The 23,493-nt window shown below is 41.2% G+C and overlaps 1 protein-coding gene across 1 annotated transcript; it reads left to right on the forward strand.

The window, feature by feature from the left end:
* The first annotated feature begins 3 nt into the window (after nt 1–3).
* Nucleotides 4–16,736, forward strand: UBE2QL1 (ubiquitin conjugating enzyme E2 Q family like 1). The gene is made up of 2 exons (XM_029958936.1): nt 4–357; nt 15,400–16,736. The coding sequence occupies exons 1-2, from the start codon at nt 4–6 to the stop codon at nt 15,529–15,531; spliced, it is 486 nt and encodes a 161-aa protein (XP_029814796.1). The 3' UTR covers nt 15,532–16,736.
* The last annotated feature ends 6,757 nt before the right edge of the window (nt 16,737–23,493 follow it).

The following is a 23,493-nucleotide window of genomic DNA, read 5'->3' on the forward strand; positions in this document are numbered from 1 at the left end:
CTGATGAAGGAGCTGCAGGACATCGCGCGGCTCAGCGACCGCTTCATCTCGGTGGAGCTGGTGGACGAGAGCCTCTTCGACTGGAACGTGAAGCTGCACCAGGTGGACAAGGACTCGGTGCTGTGGCAGGACATGAAGGAGACCAACACGGAGTACATCCTGCTCAACCTCACCTTCCCCGACAACTTCCCCTTCTCGCCGCCCTTCATGAGGGTGCTCAGCCCCCGCCTAGAGAACGGCTACGTCCTGGACGGCGGGGCCATCTGCATGGAGCTGCTCACCCCCCGCGGCTGGTCCAGCGCCTACACCGTGGAGGCCGTCATGGGGCGTTTCGCCGCCAGCCTGGTCAAGGGGCAGGTAGGGCTCCCTGCTCGGGGAGGAGCATATGCATCCCTCGTTCGGGAAGCGGGTCCGTGCGGGTGTTCGGGTGGGAACCCCAAAGGCGGCCAGCCCGCGGCTGACCTTGGCCAGGCCCGGGTGACAGGTCTCCCTGAGGACCTGGTGTCACCGGTGAGGCAGGGACACACGTGTTCGGCTCCGGGATCCCTTCTCGGGCAGGTGCAGCAGAGGTGCGGGGCAGCTTGGAGGGGCGAGGAGCACATGCATCCATCGTGTCCTCTCGCCCGGCTTTTGTTCCTCTGCTTTGCTCTGCCGCCTGTGGCACACCAGGATATCATGCCCTCGAGGGGGGCACCTCCTTCGCCCCAAAGCAAAAGGGGCTCTCCGGGCTCCAATGGGGTTTGGGATTGGAGCTTCCCGTCTCCTGCCCTTCACTAACAAGTCGGCCATACTCGCTGGTTTCTTGCGTGCAGTGCTGCCGCTGGCGGAGCTGGAGCTGCTGCCCCCAGGTCTTTGTCTGTGCTGTCCCGCATAGCATCCCTAGGGAAAGAAAGGGCGACCCGGCTTTGGGGCTTGGCACACCGGGCTGAGCTGTGTTGCGGGGTCACACCAGGAATCTCTGCCTGAGCTGCTGGAAAAAGTTGTGCCGGTTTCAAATCGTCCGGCCCGAAAGGAACAAGTAATTTCGGGTATGTACTGCAGCTGCAGCAGCTTGACGATTCCTGCCATCTCTCCTCTTCAAAGGAGGTGATCGGGTCCCCCCGGCAGAGGATCTCGTCTGAGCTGAATCGATGCGTTTTATGTGTTTTTTTTTTCTTTCTCTCCTGCAGAATATCTTTAGAAGAGAAGTATTCCAAAAGCCGTTTTTAATAAATGGGTAAACATTGCTGGTGAAGCTCGTAGGCAGTCCTTCTTTATGGTTATTGTACTGGGCAATGTACACATATCTGTGACAGAATGGTTTTCCTGTTTGTGAGTGCCCTTGAATTCAGGGGACATGCACAGCTCCGTGTCTCTCAGTAAATGATCTTAAGTAACTTATTAAATTTGTATCTTTGCAAGTAGGTGGAAAAAGAGTAAATAATAACGTATGTTTCATTTGCTTAAAAGTGAGATTACTGCTGTTTCTTTCTGTGGAACTGTTTGCATGAGCAGAATTAAAGGCTTGGTTTTTCTTAAGACTGAAAATTAATTTTGATTTTTCAACAGGCTCTTTTGTAAGTGGCTTTTCCTCCTTTTTAACTATTTGATTTGGGCCTACTGCTCCTTTTTTAATCAGATAGTATTTTTCTCTGCACTTCATTTGAAGAGGTCAAGTTTCCTAGGTCACCTTGGGATATAAAAACATCTACCGGAAAAAAAAAAAGAATTTTAATCAACACTGAGTTTGGTGTATGTTGAAGTTCTGTAGCTACTCTTACTGCATCTTACTGTTAACCCATCTCTTTTTAGAGAGGCCATAGTTCTTGTTATTTTTAACACTAATTTAGAAGGACAGTGCTAAATTCTCTCCGTTTTTTGAACAATTCACCCCTTTCTGCAGTGTTGAATGCTAAAGGGGTTAAATTAAGATTCACTGGGATCATAAAATGGCTCAGTGAAGATAAGCACTGAATTGTTTTATTAGTCATAAATTCTCAGCTATATAATCTGACAATTTTCTTCCCTAAACCACTTAAGAGATTTTCAGAAAGTAGTAGCAGTTTTTGATAACAGAAGATGTTTATGTGTGCATCATTAATGAACACATTTAAAAAGCAAGGGTTCCAATAACATTCTACCAGAAGTTTACAAAGTCAGTTATAATGAAAAGAAAATGTGTGTGGGATAAAAAAAAGTCAGAAATAAATTGCTCAAAGTAAATGAGTAGTTAAATAGATATAACATGCATGTTTCAACCTTTCAGATTGTTCATTCCACTTGCAAAGGTTATTAGGCAATGCTGTCAATAAATTTATTTTCTGGGTTAGAGAGGTGTCGCCTGTGATGGGTTGCTGGCCTGTCACCGTAGCCGGGCTCCGTGTCATGGGAGCCACGTTTCTGTAATTGCACTCCCCTCGTTATGTAATCCCCACTCCATTGCATAATAGGGCTCGAAATACGACTGGCGCTCCCCTATCCTCGTTTCATTTTACAGGTGATCTAGTTTTGACCATTTAGTTTTTGAAAATGAGAATGGAGCTGATGGAGTGTCGGGGGCCAGGGTGTGCATTCCCCAGCACTGCAGGGCCAGGTTTGGGTGACTCCTGCCATGCCGTGGGCAGTCCTGGTGCCTGCAAGGAGCTGTCCTGAACAAATAGCAGTGGCTGTCACCAGCCAAATTCTGTAATTTCTGTAAGCAGCCTGCACTCTGGAATAGCATAAAATATTCAAGATGCTTGCTGTTAATCAGCAAGGCTGGAAGGGTGAGGTCCGCTCTCCACCGCTCTCCACCACCTCAGAACGACCCTGCCTGAGCAAATGGCAGCAGCCTGAGGCTGAGTGGGAGATGAGGCACTGCCACCGCTGGTGGGTCAATGGGACCTTCCAGAGAAATGTCACCGGTTCGCAGCACCATGATTTAGCATGAAATCACTGTGAATACTCCAGCCTGTGACGCATCCAAAAGTGCGCCTCGCTGGCATAGGCACCAGCGTGAGTGAGCAGGGCTGAATGTCTCACCAGCACACCTTCCTCCTTCTGGTGATTCAAGTGATAAAACTAAGGTGATTGATTTCATGCAATGTTTCTCATCAGTCCAATTTTGCTGAACTAACTGCAACACTGCAGTTCTCTGCTGGTTCTTCAGAGAGAAACACAGCACTTCTTGGTCTGTTATTAGAGCTAATAGTAACTATAAACATGTATGACCTTCTGCTTCTTGACAAAATGATCAAAAAGCAGATAAAACTAGCATTGAAAATACGTTTTCAGACAGTCAAGATTCTTGACAAATGCAGATGTTTTTAATGGATTTCACAGAACTTTGAGCAGAGTAAAAGAGAAATTGAGATAAGTTGTTCTGACATCTCATGGGATGTCACTCGGAAGTTGTGTCTGTAAGGAGACATAAGCATGCAATATAGAAATTAAGTTAGCACTTTTTCAATACTTTTCAGCATTGCCCTCATATGTGGGGAAACATGAGTCCAGGTTCCCAAACCTGAGCATGTGTCCCAGGGACTGGATTTAAAGCAGAGCATCTCTTTCTCTAGATTTAACCAAGAAGGAACCATATGCCTCAGGTGACCTTGCTTAAGAGATGTCCTACCTTATGGGATGCAAACCCTTGCTTCCTATCATGAATCTACTATTGCATTTTTAGATTTTTTTTCCATAAAGAGAAATGCTTAAAATGAGAGATTATTTTTCTTTCAATATAACAATTAAACCATCCAAAATTTACCTTTTCTTTTTCCAAGTTTTCAAGGAAAAAAATGTTAATTAACAAACAAGTTGGGGTTTGTTTGGTTGGTTGCTTCAGTTATTCAGCTGAGAAAATCAATTATTCACACAGCTCTAGTCAGTATCTTGAGGGGAATTCTCAGTACATCAAAGGCCGAAGACTGTTTATCTGTCTGGGATCCAGAATCTTATTTTAAAAAACTTGGTGTTGTCCTTAACTCAACTGTAGCCTTGCTTTTAAAGGGGTGACTTTGTACTTGCTTCCTGAACAGTCAGCTGCTCGCTGGCTCCTGTCATCACAGGCAAAAGCTTGGCCCTGCTGAACCAGCGATGCAGATGCAGTCGCTTGGAGCTGCTGCTTTGGAGCCAGGGTGCCAGCCAAGGAGGTGATGCTAATGAAGTAATTTAAATACCAGTTGTTTGTTGTCCTGAGGGCAACTGTTCAACATGCCTGTCTAGGCAGAGCTTTCCATATCTTGTCTGTCTGTCATCCGGGCCATGGAAGTGGCCCATTGAGTGTTATTCCTTTTTTAGCCCTTTAAAATGGTTTATTGATAATTTAAGAGAGAGGTTTAAAAATTAGCCCATTGGTCTCCACTTCCTCATAATGGTGTAATTGTTACAACAATATCGATAATTGAAGGAAGGGGGAACAGTGTGGGTCATGGGAGAGGACTGGAACAGCAGGAAGTTCATCAAGGCTCTCATTGAGTGACAACACACATGATTGAGACCAGTGCCCATGTTTCAGGGAGGAGCTGTCTGTCTCCTTTGAAAACGTGGTGGATGATGTGGTCCCAAAGGAAAAGGAGCAGACTGTTCAAAAGTGGGAGAAGATTTTGTGTCTTCTAGTAGACATATTGTTTCTCACTGGAGAAGAACGATTTGATGCTGGTTTGGTGGAAGTTTAAAAGAGGACAAAGCTATGTATGCCAGTGTCCAAATAATGCATCAGGAATTTTTTTCTTTTTTCGAGAGCAACAAACAGAGCTGCACCTGATGCCTTGGGGACTTTTGACTTAAGCTTGCAGTAGTGCTGACCAGTGCCTTGTCCTCTTTTTACGAGTCCCTTGTTCTCTCTGTGGAGGCTGGAGACAGAACTGCCAGCCAAAAGTAGCTGTCAGGTAACTGGTGACTCTGCAGATTATGTCATGGAAAAAGGTCTTCATTTTGAGGGAAGTACTCTCTTATTCTTCCAGTGAATAGAAGGAGCATTAAAATTTTTCCAGGATTCTTCCAGGGAATAGAAGTACCGTAAAAATTTTGCTAGGTCATACTAAAAGAGGAACAAGGAACCCCTAGTTCTGAGTATTCTTGCTATTGTGGGCTTCTGTATAATGATTTAAATAAAAATCAAAAGATAGTTTGTAGTTAAGCTTTAATTCTGTATCAGAAAAGTTCCTGAATTCAAATAAAAGTTGCTGGTATCGAGTACTTTGATCCCTCACATTGTAGCATTAGAACTACCACAGTGGAATCGTGTTCATTTACCTCAAATGGTATATGCCTTTTATTACTATTGAATGGATTTATCTTTTCATTTTAAAGATACGAATATCCCAGCTGACTTCTACAAGATTGAAACAGGAGAAATGGGCTTATTTTATGAAAAACAGCTACAGAAGGTAGCTGTTAATCATAGTCTAAATTACTCCCTCTTCATCCTTTTCAAACAAAAGTGTGAGCGAGCAGATAGCAGATGGGACTTGCACAGTGTCCAGGAGGTCAGCAGACTCTAGGTCTTTCAAATATGTATAGCAGAAATTAATTGCAAATCCATGGGTTTTCATACTCCAGATGCTGGGTCTGAGGACTGTAGCCATGAATAAATCAGCTAATCTCAAAAGCTGCAGAAAGGTACAGAGAACACAGTGGCCTCTGAATTATTTGGAGCCATTGTATCCTATTAGGGCCTTAAAAAATAAAACTGGTTTGGTTTTTGCTTTCGATTGGTTACCCGAGCAAATGATGACGGTTATCATCAAGGGAAGAAATGTTGCTTTAGGTCCATAGGTGAAAAACACATTGACTCATATACAGAGATGACAGAGGAGACAAAGATTGTGCTAAGGGGCTTGTTCCCCATTAAAAGGTATAAATGCTGGGCCAGAGAGGTAACAGAGTATTGTTTCGCTACAGAGGAAAAACAGATCTATTGGCCTTCTAGATGTCTCTTTTATTTCAATTGAGAAACCTAGGGTTGCCAAGCTGAAATTTAAGTGGGAGCATATATATTTGCTATGTTAAATGCTGGGCCTGATGAACAGGCTTGAAAAAATATTCTTCATGTGTACTCTGATATATTGCTGTTCTGACCATCCACTATTATTATGCAAATAAACTCTACTGAGAGGAATGAAGACACACAGATTCCAACTCATTGAAATAAGAAGCTATTTTAATTCTTTTAAAAAGCAGGGGGGACATAATCTCCATTTTCTTCCTTTGAAGCATAAAAATGAAAATTTTAAAATACTTTCAACTATCATCCTTAATGTTAAAATAGTCGTCAAATAAATTAAATCCCTAAATTGAAAAAAAACCTACTTATTTTAAAACATGCTTTTATGGAGGGAGAACTACTTCTTCCTGGCAATACTTGGCTGATCTCCTAAATAAGAATTTGAAAGAATTGCAGCTTTGGATTGTAAGAAAATTGCTCAAAAGAGCAAGGTTCTTCTTCCCTGAGTTATAAAAGAAGTGCTCATTTTCTTCAGTGGAAGTGTTCAGGCAGAGAGAACCATGTAGCACTGGGGTGTTTTGTCAGATACTGTATTGAACCTGAAGGATGATATCCTGGAGGAGTAACATAAGTAACCCACTTTCTATTGTGAGGAAGATTTACTCTTCCTTATACAGGCTAGCCTTGAAAATATGCAGCTTTCCGAGCATCTACACAATGCCCAGGGATTTCCATGCGTGACTGGAGACTTCCAGATTGAAGATTTGTAACTCCACGGTAATTCAGCTTCTCATATCCTGGGAGTGTCTTATTGCTAGGCATGATCCGAGGCATGTCCCCGTGTGGGCATCTGCTCTCACAAAGTGGGATGTTGGTTAAGTAACACAATATTGGCTGTGTTTCTTTTTCCCATCTAAGCTCCTTTGGGCTGGTGAGAGTCAGTGAAGAGCTCTTCTTTTCCTTGACATATTCAGTCCTTCACATACAGTTTCCAGTTTTCTCCCGTAAATATCAAAAAAGGTAGCACTGATGTTCAGTGCAAAAGGAGATGGGAGGTGGAAGGATTGCTGGGTGCAATTCCTCCGTGGTTAAACAGGGAGAACCTCAGAGACTGCAGTAGTTATGCTGACTAAATGGCTCAAAATGTGCCTTAAATTCAAGGTGCGCAGGATCCAGTTGTCGCACTTGTAAATGGAATAGCAGGTTTCATTGTATTTTTTGAAAGCATGGAGGCTGGTCTGAGTTGTATTCCATTGGTCATTTCTGGAGGGTGCTGAGCACTCCATGGTGTTGGTCTTTAACTCAGTCTGCAAACAGCAGTAACTGAGTAGATCCTGGAAGTCACAGGACAAGCTACACAGGAAGGATGTGGCACTGTTACCTAACCTGGCTGGCTGGTGAAACCAGCACTGCACTGGGAATTGAAAAAGCCTAAGCTAGGGAGAAGTGTGGGTGTACTTTGATGAAAATTAATTTGCAGTCCCTATCAGTCTGCACAGAACAGGTAAGTGGGCACCACACTTCAGATGTTCAGGTGATTCCTCTTCTGAAACAAGACCAAGGTACCAGTCTGATTTGCCCCATTCCAGTTAAAAGTCACACTGGGGAAGGATACATGAGGCATGCCTGTCCTCAGCCTCGTGTGGCAGATACATGGCTGTGTCATGCATTTGTGGAGTCTGTCCTTGGAATATGTCTTTTTTTATGTACTTCACAATTTTGTGTGTGTTGTTAAAATCGTTGATCCTCAGTGATTTAATCCCCTTCTGCACAGGCTCTCCAAAACCCCTAGAACTTCTGCAGTGACTCCTTGGTAGACTTACAAGTCAGTTACATCCCCAAAACTGCATTCGAATATGAATGAAAATAAACCCGAGGAAGGAAGACATAAGCCTGCATTATGAAGTGGCTCGGAGCTCAGATGCTTGTCACAGTCAGGCTTTATGAGCTGTGGAATGACTACATATTTCTCCTGTTTCTAGGTTTGAGTTACAAATGGTAACAAACCCTCAGCTGCAGTAAGAAGTGTAGGACTTGTTTCCATAATACATGTCCATATAAAAACCCTAAAGCATTGCAAAACAGAGGAAATTGATGTTACTAGTTTTACAAATTTTCTATGAATTTCTATAAATATAAAATTTTCTGTAAATTTGATAAGATTATTTCAATTAAAATATATCTAGGATTCTAAAAGTATTGGGGGGAGGAGGTTATTTCACAGTTAGAGCATTTGGTCTGAGAAAAGGTGATCTGAGTTAAGCTTCCAGATTTTGCCACTGACTTCAGGTGCAGCCATGGGCAAGTCATATAACTTCATTATATTTCTCTTTCCCACCTGTAAAATACAGATAACCCTCTTCCCAAAGGTCATTTGAGGATATGTACTTAAAGCACTTAAAAGTGGGGGCTCTTTGAGTAGATATCCGTGTGCATCAGTATGAAACATACCGCAGTCAAGAGATTGACACATTTGTATAAATAGCAAGGGAAAAGCACGTCAGCTTGTGACTCTGATCTTACTAAATTTGAGTTTAACTTGATTAAATGTTCCCAGAGGCAGCCTGCTTTTTACTACTGTTTTGTTCTTTTTTTGTTTTAGCATTGTAAAACTTTGGGAAATGTGGAGATAGACATTGTTGTCTGGACTGTGGTGCCTTTGCCTTTACAGCTTGTCACAAAGGATGATTTGCTTTGCTTTGGTTGGGTTTATAACCCTGACTGTGTTTGGCTTGGGTAACTTCAGGTTCGTGAGTGGAAGACTTGTGGACTTATGTAAAGAGTTGCTGTCATGTTCCCAGACTTCTCACCTGGACTGGCTCTCAGGAACTCTGCTGGTACATGATTCCACAGAAGGGTAGTCCAGGGAGCTCAGCAAAAGACTCAAAGAGAAAACATCCTGCTGTCACCTAGATTAGCAGGTGCCCACCTGGTGGCAGGGGACAGGGACTCTCTCTTTTGACAGAAGCCCACCATGTTGTAAGCCCTGGCACCTTCAGCTTGAGGCACCTTCTAAGAATGTAGCCAACCACCCATATTTTCTTGTTCTTTTGCCAACGCAGAGTTTGTTCCACCCATAAAATGCCGGAAGGGAGTTTCTTAACCCTTATCTGTGCTGAAGTCATGCTGCCAGCTCAGTGCTGAGACTTAGGGAAAGGTGAAGAAGAGCAGCGCAGTGCTCTGTAGCTGTCAAACAGAGATTGGGGCTGTAAGCATTTGTATCGATTAAGAGCTGTTGGCACTAGGCTGCACACAGACAAATGAGCATTAATGATTATTCAGCTGGAACTTGGATTTCGTTTTCCTGGACAAAGAACAGTCATACTCCCAGAAGGCACAATTTATAGGATGCTTTAAAGCCGGAACTCGCTAAGTTTTCACTTCTTTGTATGGATTATTCTTAAAAAGAAGAACAAAAAAGGCATGGAAATACTGCTTCAGAAATTACACATCTGAAGTAAAACATCCCATTTTTAATTCGCTTATGCTGTGACAGTAACGGTATTTGTCTGTATCAGTTTCTATACTGCTTTGTTTTAGCTATAGCTAATAATTATATATAGTGCAATATAAATTGTGTGCAGTTTTTGAGACATGATTAACTGTGCCACATCAGTACGTGAAGGAAAAAAATTATAAACCATGTAATTGGGGGGAGAGACTGTGTATATTGCACTCTAACAGTGATGTTGTGACACATTGCAATCATTGCACTGAGAGCATGACAGTAGCTCACTTTAGCATCGCTCTACTTTTGAATGCTTCTCTCAAGCCAGTGGAAATATTTTTCTCTGTAAACTTGTTTAAATATTCTAGGATAAGACTGCTTAAGCACTGGGTTCCTCTGTTACTTATCAGAAAAGATTTGAGTATGTTTGCATAGTATGTGGCTTCGAACAGTTGGGGCCCAAAGTCATTAGTCACTGGCACATTACGGAACATGTTACGTACCCAAAATTCATAGCATGCTTCAGTACATTGAAATCCAGAGTTTTTACATCATCCATGGAGAAGCCTGGGACAACAGACTTGGAAAATGGGCATGTCCTTGTGGATCTCTTTCCTGTCCTTGGGGGGATCACCACAGATGCTGTGTGTGGCACAGTGACTTCCTGCAGTCTTTTGTGTACTTCTCTCAACCTTTGCTTGTTTTCTGTCTCTTGACTTCTACCTAGAGGTAGGTCAGTAGAGCCTACTGTAGAGATCTGCTAAGAGATGGAGGCAGAAAATGGAGACTGTATCCATGCATCCTTAAGCTGGCTTACATGATGGGCCAAGTTTAGCCCCGTGTTCAGAAGGCAGGTATGATTTGCCCTTGGGAAACCAGCCTTGAGTTATTTGCATTGCCAGGATTAATGAAAGGTACACAGGGCTGAGGAGTTTGCGTTAAGAGCTGTGCTAGTAACGTGAAGGCTTGCCTGCTTCTGAGTCTCTTAGCTGTGCACTTGAAATGTATGCAGCTTTTTGTTAACTGGTCCAAGAAAAAAGGTCTGGATCTGACTAAAGGGTTGCTGTGACATCTGAGAGAGACGTAGCACAGGGGCTTATGTGGTTTCCGTGATAACATCAGTCCTGTAAGGGCTGATAGCTGTGTACAATAAATCTCTGAAAATTTGGGACCTAGTATAACAGGGAGTGGCATGAGGAGAGGATTGAACACAACCTGAAAGGGTTCAGGACCTGACTGTGCACTGCCACAGCTGACCTGTGTTGGCAGTTCAGCTCCAAGTGTCTAAGGTGGACTTAGAGACCACCATAGGCTCCTTCCAGCCAGCACTTTGGTGATTGTATTATCCTGTGAAAGGCTGACTTCCATTATATAGTCCTGTCCTTCCAGGTAGTGCCAACAGGACACGCATGGAAGCACACCTGGTGCTGTGTGCTGTGCTAAAATTGTTGGGTTTTGGTCTGGGAGCTACTATCTTTGATTTGACAAGAGAGCAAAATCCCTTTGTTACTGCCAAAGAAATCCTCCTGAGGCCGTCCATACTCTGGAAAGACCAGTAGAAATGTCAGGACTGTTTTTTATGACACACAGGCCAGACATGGGCAGATACGTGGTCGTAGTGGGATTACAGGGCTCGAGAGTTTCAGGTTTCGTATTTGGTATCTCTGTACAGGACTTAACTCTATCTTCGGACTGCCTTGTGACCTGGCGGTGTTGGGGAAGAATCAACATGGCATGTTGCTGATAATGGCACTGATAGACTTTAAAGAGCTATTGGATGTTGAGTTGAATATTTTTGTGGATGTGCTTCAGTGCCACAGAGTGTTCTGAAGGGGAGATGTGTTCGTGATTGTGCAAAAATGTAGAGACTACTGCAGCATCACTTAGAAATAGAAAAGCTCCCAGATTTGCCCACAGTGGTCCATATATGTAGATGTGTTGTGGTTTAACCGCAGCAGGCAACCAAGTGCCACACAGCCACTTGCTTACCCCATCCCCTACTTGGCCATGCTCCCTCCCAGCTTCTTGTGCACCTGCTCACTGGTTGAGCACAAGGCACTGAAAAGCCCTTGACTCAGCATCAACTAAAACATCAACTAAACATCAGTATGTTATCAACGTTATTCTCATACTAAATCCAAACCACTACTTCTGCTAGAAAGAAGATGAACTGTATTGCAACTGAAACCAGGACAGAGGGACAAATCATATGTGAGATTCACATTGGGTCTTTTGCTGAACATGGCAGGAGGGAGCGGTTGGTCTCTTGGTATGATCAGGATCCTGAGAAGGCTGCCCACAGCAGACTGTGTTCCAGGAGGTCTTTCTGCCCGCTATTATCAGGGTTATAGACTAGATCCTTATCAGCTGTTTGTTCAAGCTCATTAGTTTGGGCAAAGCCTGGATGAGTGGCATGCGATTGCTCACAGTGCCACACAGACTGGGCGCAGCAAGAGCATGAGCGAGGGAGGAGGCTGAGCACAGCACACGTCCCCCTGCATTTCAGCACGGCTGCATAAACCAGTTGGATGCTGTGGCATTGCTTTCACCTTTCATATGTTTCTAGCTTGTTAAAATTATATCTTGAAAAGTACACGAAGTCACAGCAGATGGCAAAATCTGAAATGTTCTCTCCAACTCTTTAATTAGGTTTTCAGTTATTCCTTTATGAAAGGCACTCTGTGAGTGCCTGAAGTATTGCAAGTATTTAAATAAGCTCCTGGTGCGACTTCTCAGAGCTGAAGTCGACATTGATATCTTTATGAAAGGCTTTCTTAGGTTTTCTCTGTTGTTTTTAATCTCTTGTGGAATGTTTTGATCTTGTTCCGATATCATTTTGCTATCTTTCCTTGATATGGCGCTGGACACATCAAAACATTGGCTGTGAAAATTATCTGTATTCCTTACCCCGACAGTAGTGACGCATGAGGTTTGGGCATTGGTCAAAATGCAGTTGTCTGCAACAGAGCTGTGGCCAGCACTATATTTACATACTGTATTTACCATTGTTATTGTGTTTGCAGAATGCAGCAGCTCGCAGGCTCCTGACCTGAGTTAAAATGACTGCATATTTAAGTAGCAGTCTGAAAATAAACTGTAGTCAGAGCTGGTAATGGTGCCTGTTAAAAGGTTTGACACTTTCTTTTATAATTGCATCCAAAATGACATTTTTTTACTTAAAGAGTTTTGTAGGAATGGCGAAAAGCTAAAATTCAGTAAGAGAGTAGATACCACCCAAGTATAGACTCAACAGCATCTGAATTCTGTCAGCTGAAATTCCACACTTCTTTCTTTTTACCCCAGGTTTACTTGAGGCACCAAATAGGGAAACTTTCAGTCCAGGAGGTTAAATATTATCCAAATTATAAACAGCTGGTAGGATATTGGTTAATAAGAGACAGGGCTGACCATGCCACCCATAGTTTCTGTATAAACATAGAAATACATGGATTACAGCAGGGTAGAATTAGCTGGTCTTTGATGGTGCGGTTTACATACAACCTGCATATGGTACCAGAATGGAAGCGGGTTTAATGATCCGTTGCATTAACAACAAAAAAGTATCAGAATAAACTCATGAAACAATGCTCATTTCATCTGCCATGGCTCCAGTAACATTTTAGATAATATGATATTCCCCACATTATTGCAACGCCAGAGAATTCTTACTGTCCTGCTTTGAAAGCTGTACGTAGCTGACACCAAACATGAGCAATAGCTGTTCACAATGCAAAGATTCCTTTTCTAGGTACAGCTTAATATTAATACTTTGTTAAAGCTGGGGAATATGTAGATCATACTGTCCTAGGTGCTATGCACATAATTCAGAAAGGCATCAGAACTTTAAATGATTAATAATGTGTAAAACATAGGAGATGGGAAATGGATCTGATCCAGAAATTTAGTAGAGTAAGTTTATATTTACTTTCAAAAGTATTTCTTTGTTGAGATTTTGAGGACAGCATTTCCTGTGCTGATTTAGTCTTCTGTTGCACTTTATCTTTTCCTATGTTTCTCTAAGTGTGCTTCCAGCAAAACCTCAGATTGGGAAGAAAATACAAAATGTGTTTTGTAACAACAAAAATACTTTCTGCAGTATCAATCATAATTATCAATTATGATTGATAATTATACATTATATAATTATGTATGATAATTATTCAGTAAGATTTAAAAAATACGTTACTCAGTCTTATTTAATTATTCCATTTGTCACCACTAAAAATGAGCATTTTCTAAGAAAATTTATGGTTGGGGTTAAATTGAGAACCATTCAGATCATCCTTATTTGGGACATATTAATTGCCAAATGAGTATGGGATGGAGAAAGTGTCTCGCTGTTTAGTCTATCAAAGAGAAAATACATTTCTAGTCTGTAAATGGGAAATAGAGAGAAAGGTGAGAAAAAGCATCGACAGGTAAAATAGCTATTTTTGAGAAAACTGGGTGGGTATAAATTGACTGTGAATCAATTGAGGTGGGAATTAGAGGCTGTTCCTAATCTTTGGTTAAGGTAGGCTCTAAAGGAGAACTCAAACTGCACTGAAAAATGATTTGTTAAAACAGGAGCAGGAAACAGCCTTTTTTCTCTCACGTATCCATAGTTTTGTTATAATAGAAGCGGCACTGAACACAAAAGAGCCTCTGTAATATTGTGACAGCTTTCTAGAAAGAAAGAGTTTGTCCACAATGCAGACTTATCTTACTCATTTTAGTCTGTAAAAATAACTTTGATGCTCCAAAGATAGATTTTGTTTTCTTTTTTCCCATTTTCCCCCTTTTTTTTCCCTCTATATACCTGATTATTTTCTCAGTATTTGTTGCATGCAATTGCAAATGAAGAATTTTTGGGTTAAATTCCAATTTGACAGTAAAATCAGAGAGGCAAAAGATGCCCCCCAATGCATCATTTTGAGCTATAGAATGGAAAAAAATGACAACATGCTAACTTGGTTCTTAATAATTATAACACTGTAATGTGATATCTGCTCATCAAATACCATTCATTATTAAAAAGGCTTTCGGTGCAGTCTGTCAAACAATTACTAAAATTATTAGACCAGTGAGTTTAATAAACTTCTATTTTGTGATAAATCCAATAAGCATAAATACTTTCAAGATATTTATTTAATTTTATTTATTTTAAGATATTTACTTTTGTAGAGTGGTATTAATCTGCAGCTATAATTCTTTCTTGTATCTCAGTTGGTAATTGACATAGACCAATATGAAAAATAAGGTAAGCTGTTAATAACTCAGTAAAAGTCTCTATTGTCAAACAAGGATTTGAAATTTTATACTGCTGTGCATTTAGAAGTAATATCTAATTGCAGAATAATAAAAATGCAGTGTATGTAAATGGATATATTTTCATTTATTGTCGAACTTGTCATGAAGGGGTAACAAACAAATCAGAATTTTTGATGTAAGTTGGAAGCAAGTTGGTTTAAGGCACTTCTGCTGTTCATTTCTCACGGGTCAGATTGGAGGAAGAAGAATGGAGTGTGTTTCGTAGGATGGATGTAATTTTTAGTGACAACTGTGCGTTGGCAGCGAGGGGCGAATACGGGCAGCCCTGAGATGCCAAGGCACCAGTTCTGTGCAGTAGCGGTGTGTGCCTCGCAGTCCCTGCCTGCACGGAAGTTCCCCCCGGCCATGCAGGGTGGGCATGGGGGTCCTCATGCCAAATACTTAATGGCAGAGGTCCCAGTGCAGCAGAGAGGGAGGCGAGCCCCGTGGCATGGCCACAGCAGCCGCCGCCGGTTGCTGCATGCAGGGCAGCACGCCAGCACAGGGGCTCGCCGGGAAGAAGTAGTCCAGCAGCTGTCTTTTTTTCTTCTTTTTTTTTTTTTTTTTAATTTTCCCCTTCACTGAATATAATTTTTAATCATCTCTAATAATGCATTTGTCTGCTCGCGTTTGGGAACTCTGCTTTCTGGTACCCGTAAGTGAATGCCTCTTGGCCTGATGCATTGAAAAGTTGAGCTGTGGTTTCCAGATGCGTGTTCACGTCTTTAATGAAGGTTTTCTTTTTTGTTTGGCGCAGGGCCGTATCTGCAGAAAAGCTGGCAAATCAAAAAAGTCATTCAGTCGAAAGGAAGCTGAAGCAACATTTAAGAGTTTGGTGAAGACCCATGAAAAATATGGGTGGGTCACCCCGCCCGTCTCTGATGGCTGATGTTAGCAACCTGCACTTGACAAAAATGCTGAAAAAAAGTACTGTGACATCTCCTCAGTGCTGTACACCGCCCATCCTTTTCTACTTCAGCTTCAGTTACATACCATGAATGTCAAGGAGACATCTAAGTTATTTATGAACAGATGTGTTTACAGAGGGAGAGAAAAAAAAATTGCTGTGTAGGATTATGTTTCAAGACTGGAGAATGGTCATCATTGAAGTCACTTGAGCGGATGCTGAAATTGCGTCATGTGCCCCCATACAGCCCACATTGTCTTCAGCTTCTTTCCATGACAGCAGCACCAAGGCAGTACTGGAAAGTCTATCCATTACTGCTCAGTTCATTTAAATGTAAATGAAACAGTTAATATTTAATAGGGAAGCAGTGCATTGCAGGTACATGTTTGCTGTGCTGTTTATCTTTGTCTCCTAGCAGGTCAACATAACTTGAAGATTTGTCTTTATGTGGAACTGTGGTCTGCTGTGACTAAATTTAGACCTCATTTGTGCTCTATATATGACCTTTAATTCATAAAATGAAACCAGAATTAAAATGCTGAAAGGTCCTAGTGTTGAAAAATTATTAAGTGGAATCACCCAACCGGTTACAATGTGCTCTCTGTGCTGATATTGTGATGTGCTGTTCAGAAATAAACCAGTGCAGTTAGCTGAAGGTTAGGTGGTTTTTTAAAACGCATCCGCACCAGGGCTCGAAGGGGTTGGTTGGTGGTAGCAGAACAATTATTACCCTGCCAGTACCTTCTGCAGTAGCATGTGGCCTGTCAGTTCTTCAAAACAGCAAAACAAACAAATGGAAATGGACAAAGCAACCTTAAAATTTTATCTGTTTAATTTTGAAATGATATGCCAGTAACAGTAAAAATTTTCAAGTCAAATGGAACATGGTTTGTAAGATGATTTGCATGACTGGAATTTTTCTTTTTTATTTTCACTCAATAGACATTGTATGTACTTAGAGCCCAGTATCTGAGAAAACCCACTGATGTATATAAATGTCCTATTATTTAATCATTAAAATTTAAGTTTTCTGGTAAACAAATTGAAAAAAAAAAACCAACTTTCTAAGGGACTCCATAAAAGCTGAAGGTAATGTTAAGAATGGTATAGAAAAGTATTAAAAAATGTGGATTCCGAATGGAAAATCATATTGGACACGTGCTGAATAAAATCACCAGTATCGTTTCTGTTGCCTCAGGAATTCAATCATTTTGGTCAGCTCTTGTATTTAAAGTTACAGGTTTTCTTTTGTGAGATTCTAAGCACCATATAGATATATGTGTTGTGATACTTTAATTGAAAGTAGGACAGTATCGATTGTAAGACTGATTTGGAGGAGAAGAGCAGTGTGTGTTTGGAAACACCATTGTATAGCGAACACAAGAACAAATCGAAATGGTTTACCAGTTTCTGTTTGTATTACAGCAACAGTGGGGACTATACTCTAGGGAGTTTGGGGGTCTGGAGTTTGATTTAAAACTACACACAGCATAGAAGAACAAAAGAGTCACAAAGGACAATGGAGTTCAAACACAAGCGAAGAAGCAGCAGAGCAAGTATTCGTGCAGTACTAGTACAAAACCACTGCTCAGTTAACCTACCAATGCTTTGTCAGCTAGATACAGAGAAAAATAATCAAAGCCTTCACGAAAACGAATATGCAAGTCAGAGCCACTCAGGTTTGTGGACATACCTGACTTCTTGCACTTCTAATCTCCCATCAGTAGTCTCTTCTCATTCTCCTCTGATCATTTGTGGTGCCCACCTGGTGTGCTCTCACTCAGTTATAAAAGCAAATGCTTTGTACCACAAATCTACCCAGATCTTGCTGTCATTTATCTCACCCTTTTATACAGGGAGACAATGCTATAATCTGTATATATATACCGTTCCCCTCAAACAGCATATCAGTTCTGTACATCCAGCACCAGAGTGTGTCTTTTGAGTGAGGAATAGCATTTCAAGTAATTTACTTACTCAATTTTTTATAAACTTTTTTTTTCTATCCCTTATGAAAAAGGAAATTAGTATGTTTAGTTAAGCATCAAATAATTTGCAATTCCTAGTGTGACTCCCTGGAGAACAAAGAGAGTGATCTAGCACTGGAAAGCATAAGGTTTGTTATTTCCTTTTGGAAGAGCTCTTCTCTCATCAGCACAGTGAAATTATGTTAAAACCAGCATGAAGGTGTGGTAAGTCTTTAGGGGGAATTATTTCTTTTTCTGCTGTTTTTTAACCTGTCTCTTTTTTCTGTCAGTGGGTTATTTTAAATCTTCCTGAGAACCATATCTTTAATATTTAATTAAAGGGTTAGCTAAAAGGAACGTAGTGGGTGGATTGCTACCACTTCCCTCAAACCTACTTATTATGTGTCTTCTTAAGTGTGCTTTAAATAGTTAGAGCAAACATCATAGCTAAAAATCACAGTTACTTTCTGGCTGTAGGAGGTTCTCTGCATCACTCAGCGTCTTGGAGCAGTAGGAGAGGCAAATCAAAAAACCTGGAGTGCTTTGAAGCAGTAGCAGAAGGGGAGCAGAACGCGTGTGATGATAAACTGCGGCAACAAATCATGCAAGGAAGAAAGAAGGCAAAGTACACTGCATGAACTAGGGCAGGATGAAGTTCCTGCTGCACCAAAAATAATACTGCTCCTATTGAAAAGACGATGGCTTATGGCAGGAGCAGCCTGTGCTGGGGGGGTGCAGGAAAAAGGGGACAGCGGGGAGTGCAGAAGCATTGTGCTTCTGAGAAGGGAGGGAGGGAGGGAGATGGCTAGGAATGCAGTTACTTAAGAGATCTATAAAGAGGGTTGATCTATTTTAGGGAAAATTAGTTCATGGTTTTTATCGTAACTGTATGCTAGACAGGTTCTACTTTCTTTGCAACAGACAAGCCTAAAATAAGTGAAGGAGAAAATTGGGAAAGGTGTATGAGAGAGGAAGGAAGAGAGGAAGACCTGAGAGAGAGAGAGAGAAGTATGGGCTAAAGAAGGTATAACTGGACAGGTAAAACACAGGACAAAAAAAGGCTGATGATGGAAGGGTATAAAATGAGGGGTCAGAGGAGAACAGCACAGCACCAGAAAAAGCAGTTTAGGTAGGACCTACTGTAGGAACTGATTGCAGAGCTGCTTCAGGTGCCTTTCTCTTGAGGGAGATACCATAAAAGAGATCCTATAATGTCCTTTTGGCTTGTATCACAGAAAGTGAGAAGTACTTTCTCCTTTTTCTGTCTTCTTTCTGGCAGCTCAGAAGAAAGATGCTAGGATTTGGAGCTGTGGTACGGAACTCAAATCAGGCCGTCACCTCGCTTCTGTGACTGAGAAATAAAGCCAAGTGTCATTCCCAAATCCTAAAGTCGAGGAGGCCAAAATTAAAACAGATTGGACAGTCATCTGCTTGGTCAGAGTTCCTCAGTATCAGAGAAGTGGGAGGATTTTTTTTTGCAGACAGTAAACGTCAATATCCCCCATTTATCCAATCAAAAATCTCTTTAGGACTTCTTGTAAAATTAGCAGTCAGTACGGTTCCTCCAGCTCTCATTAGACCCATTTTATCAGGAACGTTATTTTCCATCTGCTGTCCCCAGAACAGATGATTAATTTGAAACTAGCATCTGGGGAGGTGTGAAGCTGTATTGGGAACTTACTTCCAGGCTTCTTTAGAATATATCCTTTTGGAGTACCTTCTTTGAGCCTGAAAAAGCTACTTGACTGAATACAGGCATTGAACAAAGAATGATAAAGGAAGAAAACTCTCTCTAAATACCTAAATGCTGGAAGATTTCCACAAAGAACAGAACTGATGATTTATACAGGGGTATATTTTTGCGTCATTAGAAATTGGTCCTTAAAGTTCAACAGTCAGAAACTCACTCATCAGTCAAAAAGACCTTTTGAACTTGCATTGTTTTCTTTCCCAAACACAGCGTGTCTCCTTCATTCCAGCCTAAACTTCAGTCCTGAGCCTAGAGAAAAATCATAGGCATGGTCTGTTTATTTGTGCTATGACACTGTATTATATTTTTAAAAAGACTCACTTCATTATCCTTGTCCAAAGCAGTACCTAAGATCCTAAAACTAAACTTTTTGCCTAAACAGCAGGGTTAGGAAAAGCCTTTCTAGTATAACAAATACATGTGATATGACAATGTAATATATATATATACTTTTAGAAAACTCATTTAGAAAGACATTCAGAATCACAACTGTCAGCCAGGGACAGCTGTGATGGCCAGTGCTCTGATGTGCGTGCACTTTCCATTCCACAGGAACTTGCAATAGAGAGAAATCTATTCTTGATAGGCTGACTGTACAGAGAAAAATATCACAAAACTGAATAGCTTTGGGATTTAAATCTCACAGTTTTCTTCACCACATTTTAATTCATTTTTTTTTCCAAGATTTTCAGACACCCACATGGAGCCACAGTGTCTTCATTTTACACTGGGAGTGTGACCAGCATGGTTGCTTACATGACTCCAGTAAGGTGGTCTATTACAAACACGCTTCTTGTTGAAGTTTTTAGAGGATAACTGTGTTCCAGCTGAATGCCTGGGTGTGGAGCTTGGCGGATGTACTGAGGATTTACTTAGTAGTGTTACGTGGGCAGATGTGACGCATGCATAGGCATCCCAAAGCTTAGCTGAAATTACATGGGGAAGCATTTGCATGGAGTCAGTGTGAAAAGTTTGTCTCTTCCATGCAGTAGGTAACTTCTGGTGGAGAAGGTTCCTCTCAAACTGTATTATGATCTATATAGTAGAATTAAGTGGGCCAACCTGATGGTACAATATAATTTTCCAGTTATGTTTTCCCTCTCTGACAAGCACCAACCTATGCCTGCTACAGACATTACATGTCAGAAGATGATCAGTAATGATGCTGAAGTAAGACTTCTGGATATGTATCTCCTCTAGCCTTCCCAATGCATTCCTGAGGGGAAGATTTAGCCCTAAGTGAATGAGAGAGACAGAGAGGACTGTGCACAGGCACTGAGAGCATGTGCTGTGCTGCCCTGCAAAATGCCAGCTTTGGGAGGATGGGGGCAACAAGCCTCTGAGCTTACCTAGGCAATGTGCATCCTGTCTTGTTTTCATCAAATACTGACCTTGCAAATATTTTACAAACATGCATATTGCTTGGATTAAATCAAAGGGTTCAGTACACCTCTGACCTGAGTTCTTGTTTGCAGAGCAGATGGGTTACTAAATACACACTGTGGGTTTTTGTGTAAGTTAGCAACACATTTAAAGTTTTGCTTTGCTGGCTCCGAAGAATAAAGTGGCTGTCAAACTAGGTCTGAGGACAAGTAGGTTGGAAGTGAGTCACATGCTATTATCAGAACAGTTGGACTGGAGAAGTAGTTTCATCCTTACATCAGAGGATAGAGGTGAGGTACTGCAGTGAGAGCCACCAGAAGGACATTACATGAAGTTTTACACACAACCTGCCTCTGTTGTGTGTATGTACGTGTGTATTGCATATTACTTAATTGCATCCTCTTAAATGTATGTTGCTCTTCTTTGTAAATTTTACCCCTTTCATATCACTTCAAAGTTTTGCTGACATGCTAAGAAAACATTAAGCGAGTCATGTAAATTTACGTTTAAAGCCTTCATTTCAATCTGGAAGCATGCAAATGCCATGCTGACACCTGTCAAATTTCACCAGTAGCTTCCTCACAGAAGTAATGGACAAATCAGTGATGACGGTAGTTAAAACAAAAATAGAAACTCCGTAATTTGGATGTTTGACTTAGTCTTTTCCCTGATTACTTTGTCTTTCAGTTTGACTGACTGCAGATGAGAATGTCAAGCTAACAGCAGCAAAACTGTCATAGTGTTGTTTATTTATAACAGTTCCTTTTGTTCATGCTGCTAAATAAGGTGGCAATAAGTATTCATTGCAGTTGTGTTTCACCAAATGGGAATTCAGAGATAACTCCTCACACTCTGAAAACTTTGCATTTTATACTTAGTGTTTGCCACCACACACAGCATTCGTTATGTTTTGCTGTCAAATATTCTTGTATTTTCTTATTCAGCAACCTCCTGTGTTTTAAATTATTTGTGGTTCACTAACAGAGATATGCCAAGTATGTTGCAGGTCCTCTTGGCAAAATCAGTGAAATGTAACTGAACCAAATCTTGTTGCCTAGGTGATTTAGAGGAGTTCTCCACTTGCCAGTTGCATTATTGAGATCCGCAAATTTTTACTAAATATTCCCCTTCTGAACTTCCTCAACAAAACTAAGACTTCAAATTCAGCACAAAATCCATGCTGATATGGATTAGCATGTGTGTCGGGAACGAAAACAGATCATCCTTATGAGAAATTTAAACCATTTCTTCATTAACACCAGCATCATTTAGTTCTGAAAATGCATGGAAACAATACAAGCACAAGAAATGCCTTACACTGGATGAGGGGTTTATTATTTAAATAAATTATTTAATTTTTTATTATGCATTTTTATTTGATGGCATTTCTGACAGGGACTTTCCCCTGGAATATGTCACAGTACACTTCTTCTGCTCTGCATTTGATGTCCACACTGCTGCACAACAGATCCCAGTTTGGTCAGTACATGTGCTTCCCCTGCCCACCTTGCAGGGTCGAAGACTTTACAGGCAAGTGTGAGTACCTGGATTTGCCTTTCCTTCCCTGCTCCCTGGTATGCTTTACGTCACTGCACCTGAATAGGAAAGCCTTCTCTGATTGCACTTACTTTGACCCCATTTCTGAGATAAAATTGTATCGTCAAGTACCACTCCCTCACAAGGGCAGTCAGAGCACTTGGAAAAACAAAGAGATGGAACAAAGGACTCATGTATTCCAAGTGAGTAGCCCTACAGCACAGCTGGTAAGTTGCCGCAGTGAATAGTGCTGTGATTCAGCTCCCTTATCCTCTGCATCGTGCAAAATGGAGTCTTACTGGAAGTGTCGTCAGTTTGAATGTTAAGCATTGCGAGAGCAGTTTTGCTGCTCTCAGTGAGCAATAGTGGTGCCCAGTCTTAGCAGGGGTGTGCCAATAAGTGTATCTGTGTTGAGTTGCCGCTCCCCTCTCCTCCATCATCAAGGAAAAAAAAAATTACCCTCGTCCTGGCCTTCTGAACAGTTACTCTACAGGCACTCAGTTATTCCTGATGTATTTTTAAATTTTATATGCAGTTTATTTTATATTTAAAAATGGTTTTCTATATTATATATATTAAAATATTATTTATATTAAAATATACATATATATAAATACATAGAGGATAAACTTGGACCCAAATCAAGACTAAGGCTGAAAAAGACTATTCTGGTATTCTTTCCACCATTACACCCATAAGGTTTCCAAAAGCTGGAGCGCAACTGCTTAGACATCTTCTGCAGGACTTGGGGTATAAATAACAGCTTTATCTCAAGGCCATTTCTGCTCTTCTTTCTGTACTGGCAGTAATAAATGTAAAGGTCCCTGCCCATTGGAAATGACCTGAAGAGTCCATGTATTTCTTGACATGAATTTCACTGACAGGTGACATGATCCATTCGTTGCTAGCTGGAGCTATCTACAATTCATGCACCAGCTCTCAGAAAGTGACAGCTGGATGCTTCCCCGAGTACCCATGGTAAATTCTTTATGGGAAAAGCATAAATGTAACTAGGCAAACTGGGGTACGAGTGGTGAGGACCCACTGTGGTGAAGGTGGCAAAGGAGGAGGCAGAAACAGTCTCCACCAGTACAACTGCTGACTGTGTTCCTGGAAAAGCTTACAAGTTCTTTGGAAGGAAAAGAACCAGAAGTTATTGCAGCCTCCTGAAGAAGTTCCAGTTTATGCTGTTGATTTCTTTTGAAATCTTCTTTTGACAGAGAAGACCATTATTTTCTGCCAGTAAACAAAGCCAAACAAGGATGGATGAGAAGTCAAAGGTTTGACTTTTGAAAACTGAAACCTTTT

This window comes from Manacus vitellinus, unplaced genomic scaffold, assembly GCF_001715985.3.
Source record: "Manacus vitellinus isolate BGI_N305 unplaced genomic scaffold, ASM171598v3 scaffold_17_pilon, whole genome shotgun sequence".
Lineage (NCBI taxonomy): Eukaryota > Metazoa > Chordata > Aves > Passeriformes > Pipridae > Manacus > Manacus vitellinus.